This window comes from Falco cherrug, chromosome 4 (assembly GCF_023634085.1).
Source record: "Falco cherrug isolate bFalChe1 chromosome 4, bFalChe1.pri, whole genome shotgun sequence".
NCBI classification, from domain to species: Eukaryota; Metazoa; Chordata; class Aves; order Falconiformes; family Falconidae; genus Falco; species Falco cherrug.
In genome coordinates, this window is record NC_073700.1 from 32,971,746 (window position 1) to 32,985,702 (window position 13,957).

Consider the following 13,957-nt stretch of genomic DNA (forward strand, 5'->3'; position numbering starts at 1 on the left):
GGGAATGGAGTGACAGGGAAACACATCTCTAGTTAAGACTTTCAGATGCAAAAGTTTGGGAATCTGATCGTGGCCCCCAGAACTTCCAGTTTTCTGTAATAGCTCCTGGTTGAGACCCGGTAACTGTCTACAGGTCTAATTTGGGTGAAGCCAAACTGGGCACTTCAGGACACTTGCAGCTGCTCTTCTCAGCACTGTGTTGCAATCTCCCAGACAAGACTGGCACACGCGCAGTTCGTCAGTGCCAGCGCAAAGAAGGGAGTGGGGATGATGTGGCCATCTGTACCCAGAGCAGGATGAGCGGCTGGCTGCACACAGGGCAGGACTGCAGCAGGCACAGTTTACATTGGTTTGCACATAGAACCACACCCAAAGGATTGAGGTATTTTTTTTCTCTATATCCTCCTAAAGCAAAATGAAACAGTTCAGCTTTTAACTACTCACAAGTAAGCTGTGTAACTTTGCACTGGAAGACAGCAGAGCATAACAGACATATTTAGAATCTCTTGAGAGGATGCTGAGAAATCTGCTGCTTCTTGGCTGTTAGTGGCATACAGTCAGGCTGTAATCACTGACAAAACAGCATGGGCAACTGATCAGCGTACCTATGGGATCTGTTTTAGTAGGTGTGCTGTGAATGAAAGTGTAAAGGTTACTTTGTTAATTCTGAAGGTGCACTTAGTTAATAAACATTGAAGTTTAATCTTTCAGACTGAAAACCAGATAGTGGCTATTTGGATAGTAACAACTACCTCCAGCTCTTGTGTGCTATTGACTTGGCAAGAAAAGAGGCTGTTACTAAATCGGTATGAGCTATTCTGGAGAGAAGGAAGTATTTGTTTTGTCTGGCACTCCACGTCCCTTTTGCATGATAATACATAATTAATTATTCTTCTGTCACTTATGAGCTTCTTGGTTTGTCTGTGGCCAGATCTAGTTATTTATTTAAACTGCTGTGATGAGCAACAGCAAGAAGTTTCCTATCCCTCTTAAATATATTCTAGTTAATAAATGTATTGGTTAAGTATTTTTTATTACTGCTTTTTGTTAACTAACTTCAGAATTCTACGAGAAAAACAAATATGGTTGTATGTTTATCAACAGGCCAAGTTCTGGTAGAAATGTCAAGAACACACAAGAAACTTAATGACAGTCTAGAGGAGAGTGTAAGTTAAACAATTCCTTTTTAAATTTATTTTCCTTTTGAAATCATAAATTACTTTTGCCAATTTTTAATAACCATTCATTCACTTGCTTTTAAAGTTCAAAAAATTTCATAAAGACATTATATCTGAACTGGAGAAGAAAACAGACCTGGATGTAAAATATATGAATGTAAGTACATTAAATTCTAAAAGTCATATTTTATTTATCTATTGCTAGTTAAAAGAATTTTTCAGGAAATCTTCCCTAACAGTTAATTAATCAATATGTTCAAACTGAGCTTTAGGTACATAAATATGGCAAAAAATTTCATGCATATTTTGAGTTTAAAAGGAAACCAATGAAAACGTAATAGCATTTTTAAACTAAAGTTGAGAAAGGCAGCTCTCATGCCTGACTCATTTGGCATGTATTAGTAATATCTCATAATTTATGGTGGCGCTTTTTAGTGACTTACCCAGTTACATGGCTGAATGCATTGTAAGATGTTTTACATGCTTTGATTGCAGGCAACTTTAAAGAGGTACCAAACTGAGCACAGAAGCAAATTAGATTCTTTAGAGAAGTCTCAGGCTGAGCTGAAAAAAATCAGAAGGAAAAGCCAAGGAGCACGAAATGTAATGAAATATGAACATAAAGAAATGGAGGTCAGTGTATTGTCTCTTACTTGTTTCTTTCCTTGTATGAGAAGTGGTCAACAGAAAATGTTAAGCTATTACAGGCCACATCTGAGTCTGTTTTAGAACTTGACTTCTGAAGCTTACCACAATTTTTGTATATGCAATGTTATTAGTTAATACACATAACTCCTCTGTTAAGTTGTTTGGCTGCAGTTAAACTGCAGTTTCAGAGAACATGCTTTTTTGGTTCATCAGAGTTGGTTTATATTAAAGGCACTCCTCGAGTAGGTATTCCAGTTTAAATTCAGCTCTGGACTGTTCTGCTGTAAATGTACAGACACTTCTGCTTCAGTTTCTGGACCACTACTTGATTTATTTTTTTTAAGTCCCCCTGTAACTACACCATTATGCAGAGGTTTGCACAGGGAGTCAGCTATGCTATGCAAATTCAGTAATAATTTGCTATAAAGGAATTTCCCAAAGTAGATAAATGCCAACTTCTTTTACCACTTATTATTACCTTTCCTACTGATCCTAGAACAGCAATGTCATCTTGAGGCAAAGTAAGAAATGGCAAGGCAATGAAGACAAACTGTTTTAGATTAGTAAGTCACATTCTGGTTGTCATGTGTGTCTCAGAAAATCCTTGCCATTGATCTTTTCATTTGCACAATACTTTGTTCTAGCTTATGTATTTCTTTCGTCCATATTTTTCTATTTTTATTTTCTTTCCAGAGAAAGCTTTGTTTGTAACATAGTATAGCAAACAAATAGTACTAGCTCCTATTTCTTACTACCTTTTAACCTATGTTCATAACATTTCTTTTTTTTAAGGTGTTGGACTGAGAATTCAAGGATTAGTTAGCATTTAATCACAGTTTAGCCATCAGTCCTCATAACCTCAGATAAATATATTTTAGTCTTTGTAATAATTCTTTTTCCCCTCTGAAATGAAGTAGAATTTCATGATAGCTTTGTGAGAGTAAATGTAACTGCTATGGAACAGATGAAGGTAATTAGTCTAATTGGAACACCTGTGGTCTTAAAATTGCTCAGCACAGTTGCTGCTGTGATGCCATATTCTTATTTACTGCAGCAGTTTATTTAGAGGCTCAAAGACTGTTTCTTGTTTTGCTTCCCCCACCCCCTGAACAGATTATTGATTGCCTGTAATAAGAATATACATTTACCTGATGAGATTAGGGAAGGTAGGTGTGTGCAGGAAAAGAGAAAGACTTGGAAGCAGAGCCACCCTACGCCAGCCTGCCTTTTCTAAGGCTCTTGGAGTTTGCTTCGGTAATTGGATATAGTATGAAATAAAATACAGATACTGTATGTAATTTTCTTCTTTTTTTCCCTTAGTATTTAGAAACTGTGACCTCTCGGCAGAGTGATATTCAGCGATTTATTGCAGAAGGCTGCAGAGAAGCTCTTCTTGAAGAAAAAAGAAGATTCTGTTTCCTGGTTGACAAGCACTGCAGCTTTACCCAGCACATGCACTTCTATCACGTTCAGGTCAGTGGCATGAATGTAAACAGAAATAAAACTCCTGAAATCTAATCATATTGGAGATCTTAAGTATCTCCTGCAGTACATAGATCAGACTGCCATAAACAGCTAAGGAACACTGTAGTGCCAGGCAAGTGTTGTGATCAGTTCATAGAAAATGTTTACAATGCAGTATTCTTTTAAATGTATTGTAGCAACAATAAACGGTTACTGTGACTTTTTTAGAATCATATTAAGAGAAAAACATCTGGACTGATCAGGTATTTCTAGTATCTGACACTGAAAAAGGACAGTTTCTTCCTACCATATGTTATTTGTTTCAGAGAGGTATTACTTACAAAAATCTTCAGACTTTCATTTTGCTGGTGTTACCATTTCGGTGTAATGCAAATTAACAAGTAAGTCCATGCAATGTTATGAAAAAACCTATCTTTGACAAGTACCTTTTTGAACTTGGATGCAGTGTGCGGACTTCCTGAAATCCAAGCTGCCTGGATGGCAGGAAATCTGTAGTGATGCCACCAAAGTACCCGAAAAAGTCAGAATGATGATAGATGAAATAAGGACACCTGGTTCCACTCCAGTGTCAGGAACTCCACAGCCTTCACCAATGATAGAGAGAAATACCACGGTATGTTGTTCTTTAGTGGTTGGAGGTTCTCTCTCAGATGTGAGTAGGGTGGTTTCACTGGCTTCTTTTGTACATAAGCATTTGGGATCAGTTCTGTAACGTACTTCAGTTGGAATATACTGGGCTTGGGTATGAAAGCAGAATCCTTAAGCTGAAGCTCAGCTACTAGAAGAATACACAGTATAGGAGGCAGAAACACATATCCACACAAGGCTCAGTTTTCAGCTGAGTGCCAAGGACTTTTTCTGCAGAGCCCAGCCTCAGGACTACTTTTGTTCTAACCATTCGATTTCTTATGTTCTTATCTGTAAGTAACAGTAATTACATACTTAGTTCAATATAAACTTAAAATATTATTTTCTATTTTCTTTCTTCCATCTGTGATTATTAGCTTATTAGAGTACAGCTTAAATTATAAATTCTGCCTATTTGTATGTTGTGTCACCATTAGTTGTTGAATTTCTAAATTATATTAGTAAATGTCTGAAAAAAAATAATCTGGAGATTATCTAGGTGTAACTGTGCTATTTGTGGTAAAAAAGGCTATCATAGCATTTCCACCAACAAATCAAGGGACACTTTTATCAAGGGACATAGGCCTCTTAAAAACTATTTTACCAGCAATTTCATAGGACCATGAAAACTTTCTGATGGGTCTAAATATGTATTGTTTGGGAATATTTAAGCATTGCTTTCTAGAATTCAGTGTTGCAAGTTAATTGTCACTGGCTCCTCAGTATTGTGATACTGTTGTTTCTGTGACTCTAGATTGGAAATAATTTTTATCCTCATCATGAAAATGCATCAAAGGTGCCCCCTGCTCCTACAGGTAGGGCGTACACTAGTCCACTAGTTGATATGTTTAACAATCCTGCAACGGTTCCAAAGACATCGTCTGAAAAACTAAGTAATTCAGCAGGTGAGTGTCACTTTGTTGCAAACTATGTAAGGGTAAATGACATACTGTACTGTTCAAAATTATCTTAAGACTTTGTGACTACTCTGATGTGAATTCCAGGGCACACAGAGGAGCAGAAAATGGTCTTTACATAATATTTATGTAAGTTACCTAGCAGGAGAAGTATGCATTATAAGAAGAGAAGAACTGTTTGCAGTAAAATGCAGGCCAAGATAGGTAGATTCTGTTTTAATCACTTTCTGCGTGTCCCTGATTAACCCAGGTTAAGTGCTGTTATGACTTCCAGTCTTATCAGGAGAATACATTCTATAATTTTGAACAAGATACACTGGAGTGATTATTTCAGTGCACATAAATAAACATAAACTACTATTACAGTCTTGCTTTCATTTCCTTTAAGGGCATTTAGCCATTAGGGAAGAATGCACATGGGACAAAACAAGCACAGTCTTGTATTTCTTTCCTGAAATATAAGATTTTTTTCTAAGTTTTTCTAATATATGGATTTATTATTTTTTTTTACTTTCTCTGCTATACAAAAGGAAGGGAAAGAACTAAACTTAGATCACAACGTAAGAAATGCAGGACTCTTACAGTGTGATAATAGCAATTCCAGCATTTCTTCCTTAAAAACACATTTACAATGTATTGTACTGGTCAAATACCGTACAGTTTTGAGATCTCCTTTACGTTGTCTTCTGGTAAACATCTGGTGTCTGTGAAGTGCCAAGTATCTGCAACTGCCATTGATTCAGTTGAAGTTGAGTGCTAGGCACATTTGAAAAGGAAATCTTGGACTTCTCTGTTTTTTTAAATGGAAAATTTTCAAAGGTCTTTTACGGCTGTGAACGTGTGGCACGTTTCATGCCAGAAGAGGAAAGAAGTAGCAAGTTAAAACTTACATAACTTTTTACCTCTGGTTCAACTTTGTGATAGGGGTGGGTGAATGCGTATATAAATGCACATGCTATTAAGAACTTCATGGTGATAAGAAACATTGGCAGACAATTGAGGTGTCTAAGTGGAAACCAAAGCAGTACAAAGTCTCAGAACTTGGTTTGCACTTGAGTATTCCTCTATTTTATTTTTCCTGTCAGACCACTAATTGTATTTAATTTGTTAGTCTGTGGCTAGTTTTGCTTTGGTTTACTTTGGGTTTCCTTTTTTGACAGAGAATTCAGATGATGCCAGTTTATCACGTTCAACTTCCGTTGCCACGGGGCTAAATATAATGAAAAGGCAAAAAGTAAAGACAATCTTCCCACATACTGCTGGCAGTAACAAGACGTTGCTTAGCTTTGCGCAGGGGGATATCATCACGCTCCTTGTAGCTGAAGAAAAGGACGGCTGGCTTTATGGGGAACATGACGCAACTAAAGTGTAAGATAATCAATATATTACCCAATTTGAACACGAAGGGAAAGCGTGTCTCACAAGATTTTGTTAGCAGATACTAGTAAATGGTTTTCCACCTTTTCTGCTGGCTGTCGCTGACTGGGGACATGGAGTCCTTCTGTAAGGTAACTCACTGCACTTATTTTAGGGATGTTTTGTGCACTCATTTGGTATCATCAGAAATCAGGTCTTTAAAAGTTAAATCTCAGTTTGAGTCCACTGTGTGGTTCGCTGTTTTTTGAAAGATCTTTCCAATTTTATATAATATAAAATTGAAAAACTTTCCCGTTACAGAAAAGGATGGTTTCCATCGTCGTATACTAGACCACTAGAAGAACCAGCAGAAGAAAAAGCGTTTGTCCCAGTGCCAAGGTAACATTTTGGGTGATTTGCAGAAATGCCCAAATCTTTTCTTAACATTTATTTAAAAAAAAAAAAAAATCTGCTTGTGTTCTTTGTTGTTTAGTAACATATACAGTAAATACTTCCTAACAGCCTACAGTGTGATGCCTTGATTACATTAAAATGTTTTAATGGTTACACAAAGACCCAAGAACTGGTTTCAGCCCAATTTTAGTTGACAGTCCCACTGACTTCAATGGGATTGTATGCCTTTATTAACTTTCAGCTTATGCTCTTTTGTGTTTTCCTGGTTATTGCTAAAGGTTAAGTGAGAGGGATGTATTATAGGAACTGAAAATGTTATTTGTTGGGTTCTGTCTTGCAGCCCTGCACCAATCCGAAGTATTAGTTCTGTAAATCTTGTGGAAAAAGGTGATGTTGTCCTCCCACCACCAGATTATCTGGGGTCTTTGCAAACAGATAAAAGAGTGGAGTCTTCCAAAGGTACTACTGTTAAAACAACAACCGACAGACCAGAAAATGCAGGTCCGGTAAGTAATCAATACCATGAATCCCAATGTTCTGCCCTGCTTACTTTTCTTGACCTACTTAGCTGAGCTCTTAAATGAGGCCCTGGAACATTCTACCTTACCCGCTTGTGCTTGACTTTGATGTAGCTGTCCTCAGGAGTATCATGTTTTCTTGGCATTTCAATCCATCTGTAGTAATAGGAAGGGAGAATTGTTCAGGGCTATAACTAAGAGTACTAGGAGACTTACTCTGCATAGCAAACTTCCCCAGAACGACATCTGTCAAACACGAAAAGAAAGTCTTACAGAAAGTAGTACTAATCATCTTAAGTGATTTAGAGCTATAGGGGGACAGGGGGCTTAAAGCACCTTAAACTCTGTATTCAGGAATGCTTTACACAACCTTGTGCAAGTTCGTGTTGGTTTTGTGGATGTTGCTGAGAGGTATGTGTACTAACTGATGGCTATATTCAGCAAAAACACAGCTGAGCGAAAATACAGTTTTATTAATAGAAAATGACATACAAACCTAGCATTTCTGCTATTAAGTCAGCAAACTGATTCAAAATGAAGACTAATCTAATCAAATTTAGCAATTACTAGTCATCTTGCTGCTTGTTTAAGTATTTTGTTGATGCGTATCTAATAGCGATAAAAGTTTTTGAGACTTTCTTCAAAAAGCCTCTTGAAGAGATTACATTTTGATGGCAAGGAAGTTTCTATATATGTATTAAATATATATCAATATATATTATGTAAATATTTTTATATATTTTTATATATATAAATAAAAATAATGTTGTTTTTTATATATATATAAATGCTAAATTTGAGAGACTGTGCTAGGGTAAGATGCAAAGTTCCATTAGTAGGTACCATAGCAAACTTCTCAGAAGTCAGGATTCTTGTAGTAAGCTGCCAGCAGCTAAAAAATGTACATTTTATTATTTATTGGTACAACTAAATTATTTTGTATATCAATATAATATCTAAACAAATTCTGGGTTGTCCTTCTGACAGATGTTTCTGCTTTCTAAGTAATCTGTGGAATCATACAGTAGAAACTGAGGTGGCTTTTGCAAATTTGTACTTTATGGAAGTAAAATTAACTGAAGAAACTTAAAAAACAGGAGGCGAAAGTTTGTTGCACACTGACTAATGTTGAAAGAGTCCATTTCAGGTCAAAGAATGACCGAATATTTATAATGGTACTCCTGTAAAATAGAAAGGCATCACGAAACAAGGGTTGTCTTTAAAGAAGCCTCCTCTGCTGTTTCATTTAAGTCTACTACGAGGATGTCAGGTGTATCTACAACATTTTTTACTTTGAGGTCTTAGGCATTGGAGAGGGTTAACAGGTCTTTGTTATACTGACAAGCAAAGAGAATGAACTGTATTTAAAATAAGTAAAAATATTCACTTAATAACAAAAATACAACTACCTTCCAATACATCACTCCAGAACTCTAGGAAAAATACCCTACCATTGGAAAGACACAAGCATGACACAAATAACAGAAATAGTCAGTAACATCTAAATTTTAAACTTTTACCTGCATTTCAGAAGCATGGAGAAAGAATTCTAACAAACGGGAGGAAAGGAAGTGAAACTTCTTACTAATTTTCTTTCTTAAGTGAATACTGTGTCTTCAAAGAAACCACTTCTGTAATATAGAGTTGTATCCAGTTCTTAGAATAGTTCACCCCAATTTCACAAACATAAAAAAAGGGGGAAATTGCTGGAGGTTCAGCTATACAGTCCTTTCAGAAATGTTCCCTGCAGCTGTACTTGGCATTGTAAAGCCACTCTACAGCTATTTCAGAAGAGCAGCTACAGGTACAACACAAGAGACGCCTCCTCTAACTATTGCCAAAATGTCTCTTGCAGATGCAGAAATTGAAACAAAGCATCTTTTCCCTGGCGGGGAGGGGGAAAAGGGCTACTGCTTCCCATTACAGAAAAATCTGCATTCCTTAAAATGCATGAAAAACTAGAAGCGGAGCAAAGTCTTCCGTAACAAAAAGGATGAAAGTTGCTTTCACAAGTCCTGCGACCTGGTGAAGCTCTCCTCTCAGTCACAGATCTCACCCCGTTTAGACTAGACTGACTAGTAATGGTTTGGGATATTTTTATCCCCCTCTGAATACTCCTATTAAAAGATTAGATCTCTTTTTTTTTTTTGTCAGAAGAGTCTAATATTAGCATATATATACTTCAATGTGAATTCAAATATGCTCTGTTCAAGTAAGTGGTTTTATTTATTGGTGATGAACCTTGTTGTGTGTAATGTGTGCAGTGATGTGTTTCTAGCACAATGTTTCTCTATGAGGAATAAAGCTTTTCCAATGCATGAAATCAGTATCAAGAAATAACATCTAAATTTTAGCGTTCAGTCACTTTTTCAAACTGCATGTCTGGGAACTTCTAAAATGATTATGAAAACGAGCATCTATATTTTGACACATTTGTGATTTTCATTTTTGGATAAAGAAGCAATGAGTCTTAACAATGATGTAATGTCAGACTTAACACTGGTTCACTTACTGTACGGTTAGCTGTTGAGTCCTATGGGACCGACATGTCCTTCAAATGTAATAATGTTTGCAATAGTTAAAAGATGTATCAGCCTGTGGAAGTTGCCAAGCAAGCAGTACAGTGAGTTCTTTGCCCTGGGACAAGTAAAAGGTGACTGAGTATAGTTTAGAAATTATTGCATCCATTCATTCTGTCAGAATCACTGCACTATGCTGCTGTCTCTAGTGTGGTAACTGTCCACAGCCGGTTCTCAAGAGCAGTCACCTTAAGGGTTGTTTTGTTTGTCCTGTGGCATTAGTTCAGGGGGGTTAGGAATAAACTTAAGGCTTGTGGACAGATGTCCTTGTTGAACTGAAAACCAAGAGGAATGGCAGATCTAGTCTAGGGAGTTGACAGCCAAGGCCAGAATTCTAGTTAGAACAGTACATACTCTCTTTGGAGGGCAGAATGGAAGCCTCTTAGGAGTGGAAAACAAATGTCTTTTAAGATTCTAAATTTCCACTGGGAAAAGGAAGATGAAAAAAATAAATTAGGAATTCTGGAATATAAAATCATGACTCCTCTTGTTGAGGTACCTAATAATTCATAGCAGCTACCTTTTTACTGTGACCCCGTGATTATTCTTACCTGTTACCATACAAAATAAGGGAGAGAGCTGTAGAGGAGAGTCGCTGCACTTGCACCCCAGTGTTTCGCTCCAAAGTCACCGTTTACTTTTGTTCTTTTGGAAAGTTGCAGAGCTTCCTTGTCTTTCCCGCTTCTGTGCAAGTCACCAATCCCCACACCACCACAAGGCTTTGGAAATGAGCTCAAGATCATACCAGGCTGGTTTGTAGACTCATACAGAATTTACATACACCTAAAAACAGTATGCTTACAGTGTGGTTTATGCAGAAGCAGGAAATGATTCATTGGGGCATATTATTTTTGTTTCAGAATACACAGAAAAAATAGCTCAGGATTTCAAGAAGGAAAAATGAGGAATGGTTCTTGCAAGTTAAGTTGTTCATGCTGTGTTATGTAGGACAGTACTATGCAGAACTTATCAACTAAAAAAGATTTAGTAGTTGATGGCGCTTTGAGGGTTGGGGTTCAGTAAGATGCATGTAATCCAGGCATTTGTTCATTCTAATTAATTTTAAGGGTTCATTAGGCCTAATTCTAAGGTCTAAGTGTATTTACAACTGATGTACCCCAGTAATTTCATTGGAATCACAAGTCAAGCACAGCCTTAAGAACCCGGCTGAATGAGGTCCTAAATAAGCAGATTTCTTCACCTGCATCACAGTATCACGAACACGGTAGCTAGGAACAACTGGTACAGTAGATGGTGTACCTGAATAGGAAAGGCTTACAGGCCCCTTTGTTCAGCAGTGAAATTTTAAGTATTAAAAACAAAACAGCCGTATAGAGTGAATGATTAGTACAAGTCAAGCTGCTATACAAAGGCTGACTTGCATATTCTTGCTTCTACATGCAGGAATATATTCAAATTTTCACTTTGAACTTTATCTGACATCTATTAGAAGCAACAATTAGTTTGCCGTTTAAAATATGTCATCCGGTATTACTACGAAAAGTTAGAGGGGGGAAAAAAAGCAGAAATTAACTATTTGCCTAAACTTCCATGTAGCACAAAAGGCTTGGGAAGGGTTACCCCCGTGAAACACTGCATCCCGTAGTAGCAGTGTGGCAGAGCGACACTGCCATCTTTTGGGTTACTCTAACTTCACAAGAACGAAGTAACGTTTCGTCACAGAAGTCCTGTGCAAACTGTAGCTACGAAACCAAGTCTTTGTTCAGATTGTACACCTACACATGACAGCTTCGTTACAATGAAACATCAGCAACAGCTATGCAAACTCCTCCTTTTGTATCACTGCCATACAAACACCAATCATATATGTATGTGCCATCAGCTGTTTGCCTGCTTTCTTTACTCACCGCCACTACTCACAAAAGTCACGGGAGATACCTGAACTTGTACTTTGTAAATCAACAATAGCTAAACACAGTAGGCCAGTAGGCTTGTATAAAAAACCAAAAACCAAACAAACAAATCCAAATCCACAGCACCCTCTGTATCAGAAATGTGCCCTCACTTCAGGCTTCTGGTATTTCAGTGTCGTTGTGCTGGCTGCTGCCTTTACCGGCAGGACTTTACAGTTACATGAAGATACACTGGCTGTGTTCACTCGGTAGGATCTGATCCAAGCCTAGTTTTGGCATTATGCTGTGACAACTAGCGGTTTACAAATTATGCTATAGAAACAGTATGGTGTATTTGTGCTGCAAGTAGCTCTGTCCTCTTTCTTTTGGTTGATGGCTGTTGCGGTGACACTTCATTTGCTATGTTAAGGTGTGAAATGCCCAGCCAGACCTCAGGTGATCACTGATCTTAAACCTGGGGGAGTTGAGGGGGCGGTGGACACCGCCAAAAAGCCACAACCAGTTAATGCTAACACCATTTTTTTTTTAACTTTGCAATTTTATGTTCTGAGAGAATTCTACCCTCCACAGCTTAACTGAACTACACAATAATTATCCTAAATGGCTAAATATTTTAGCCTGCTTGAATGGTATGCCGTTTTCCTTAGCAGGATAGCAAAATCACCTGTAGCATGTTTTTGTAAATCTGTGTAAATGTTTTCTTTTTCTTTTACAGAAACCTGATATGAATGGCATTATAAAACCACCTTTTCTAAGGTAATTTTTTTTTTAAAAGCTTTTATACTAATGTAGTTACGTTAATTTTTATATGGGCTTGTATTATTGTATTGATTGTGAGGGGAAGTAAGGATGTTCTTCCCAAATTACTGTGCAACCTTTCCTAGGCATTGGTAAAACACAGCTAAAATTGGTTGCACTTCTCTCAAGAGTGGCATCAAGCACAATACAAGGCATAGGCCCTTCTCAGAAAAATAATTGTTTTTCCAGTAGTTTGACAGGAAGCAGGACTTAAACTATGTCTTTGAGGGTTAAAAACAAAAATCTTTGAAACGTGGGAGCTGTTTAAAAAATGTCCAGATGTAGCTGGGCATTGATTTTCCAAATTTTGAATCACTGCAAAGTGAGTTTTCATATGAAGCTTGTTTGAAAAATTGAGTTACACCAAGAGTTGCACAGAATCCTACAGTCTAAAACCATAACTTAGTCTTCTAACAACTTGGATGAAGAAACTGCATGGCTTAAATTTGGTTGTGTGTTGCAGCAAGCCTTCTAGTAACTTTATGCATTTCTTTTCAGTGGAGAAAATCCTTTTGCAACTGTGAAACTCAGACCAACAGTAACAAATGACAGATCAGCACCAATTATTCGATGAATAACATACATATGTCCTTCCTCCTTATAAACACCATTTTCAGTAATGACAGACAATTACTATCTAAACTTGTTCTAAAAAATTATTTAAAATGTAATTACTGTACAGTAGAAGCATACTGGAATAGATTTCTGCTCTTTTTTTTTAAAACTTGTAATGAGGTAATTGCTTTGGGCTAATGTTTGAGCACTTTGGCTTGATTTCACAGTATGCCTTTTTTGTAGTAGGAATTGTGAAAATACTGGAGACAGTTTGGATACTCTAGTAAGTCAGTGTAACTAACAGCTCACAGATCTGAATCTTTGGCATTTATTATTTGGAAACTGCAAGGGTAAGTTCTAGAATATAAGCCTGCATATGTCACTTAAGAAAAAGATTTTTTTTTTCCCAAACAGAACAATGTAACAACTGCTTTATTCCAGAATAGAGAATTGCCTGTATAAAGTGATTTTACATTATTTTAAGATATACACCCTAGGTTATAAATAAATATTTATCCTTTAAGAATAGACAATTTGTAATGCTTTGCTTAATGTTCAGATACAAATTTTCAAGCGTTAACATAAACCCATGTTAAGTCTAATGTTGTACTGTCAACACATTCTTCAATGATCATCTTTTCTTTAAAACATGTTGTCAAACTTTAGTCTTATAAAAAGTCGTAATAAAAGTGCCATGATTTTTTCTCAAATGCCAATATAAACAGCTGCCTTTGAAGTTACTCCATTACTGCAACTTTTCACAAAAGCAAAACAGATTAAGCTTGAGAATTTTTAATTAAGGAGCCTAGCACTGGCATAAATGCTGTCACAGTGTAGTAACAGTTAAGTGAAATACAGCTTTTAACTTCAGTCACAAGCAGAGTTGCAGTTTGTTACCTCCGGTGGAGCTAGCTTGTCTGGAAGACATCTCCTACAGGAACCATCTCAGCAACTGGCCTAGAATGTTAGACACTGAGCCCTCACTCCGCACCAGCGGTGGGTGCTTTG

At 37.0% G+C, this 13,957-nt stretch overlaps 1 protein-coding gene across 1 annotated transcript in view; it reads left to right on the forward strand.

Annotated features, from left to right (window-relative positions):
* The window catches only part of BAIAP2L1 (BAR/IMD domain containing adaptor protein 2 like 1), a 43,352-nt gene extending 29,693 nt beyond the window's left edge, over window positions 1–13,659 (forward strand). Inside the window, exons 4-14 of the mRNA XM_055706689.1 lie at window positions 1,105–1,166; window positions 1,264–1,335; window positions 1,674–1,811; window positions 3,147–3,299; window positions 3,757–3,924; window positions 4,693–4,843; window positions 6,016–6,223; window positions 6,533–6,610; window positions 6,966–7,131; window positions 12,312–12,352; window positions 12,893–13,659. Coding sequence (XP_055562664.1) covers window positions 1,105–1,166; window positions 1,264–1,335; window positions 1,674–1,811; window positions 3,147–3,299; window positions 3,757–3,924; window positions 4,693–4,843; window positions 6,016–6,223; window positions 6,533–6,610; window positions 6,966–7,131; window positions 12,312–12,352; window positions 12,893–12,968 — 1,313 coding nt within the window. The 3' untranslated portion in view covers window positions 12,969–13,659. The remainder of the gene's footprint in view (window positions 1–1,104; window positions 1,167–1,263; window positions 1,336–1,673; window positions 1,812–3,146; window positions 3,300–3,756; window positions 3,925–4,692; window positions 4,844–6,015; window positions 6,224–6,532; window positions 6,611–6,965; window positions 7,132–12,311; window positions 12,353–12,892) is intronic.
* Window positions 13,660–13,957: the final 298 nt, after the last annotated feature.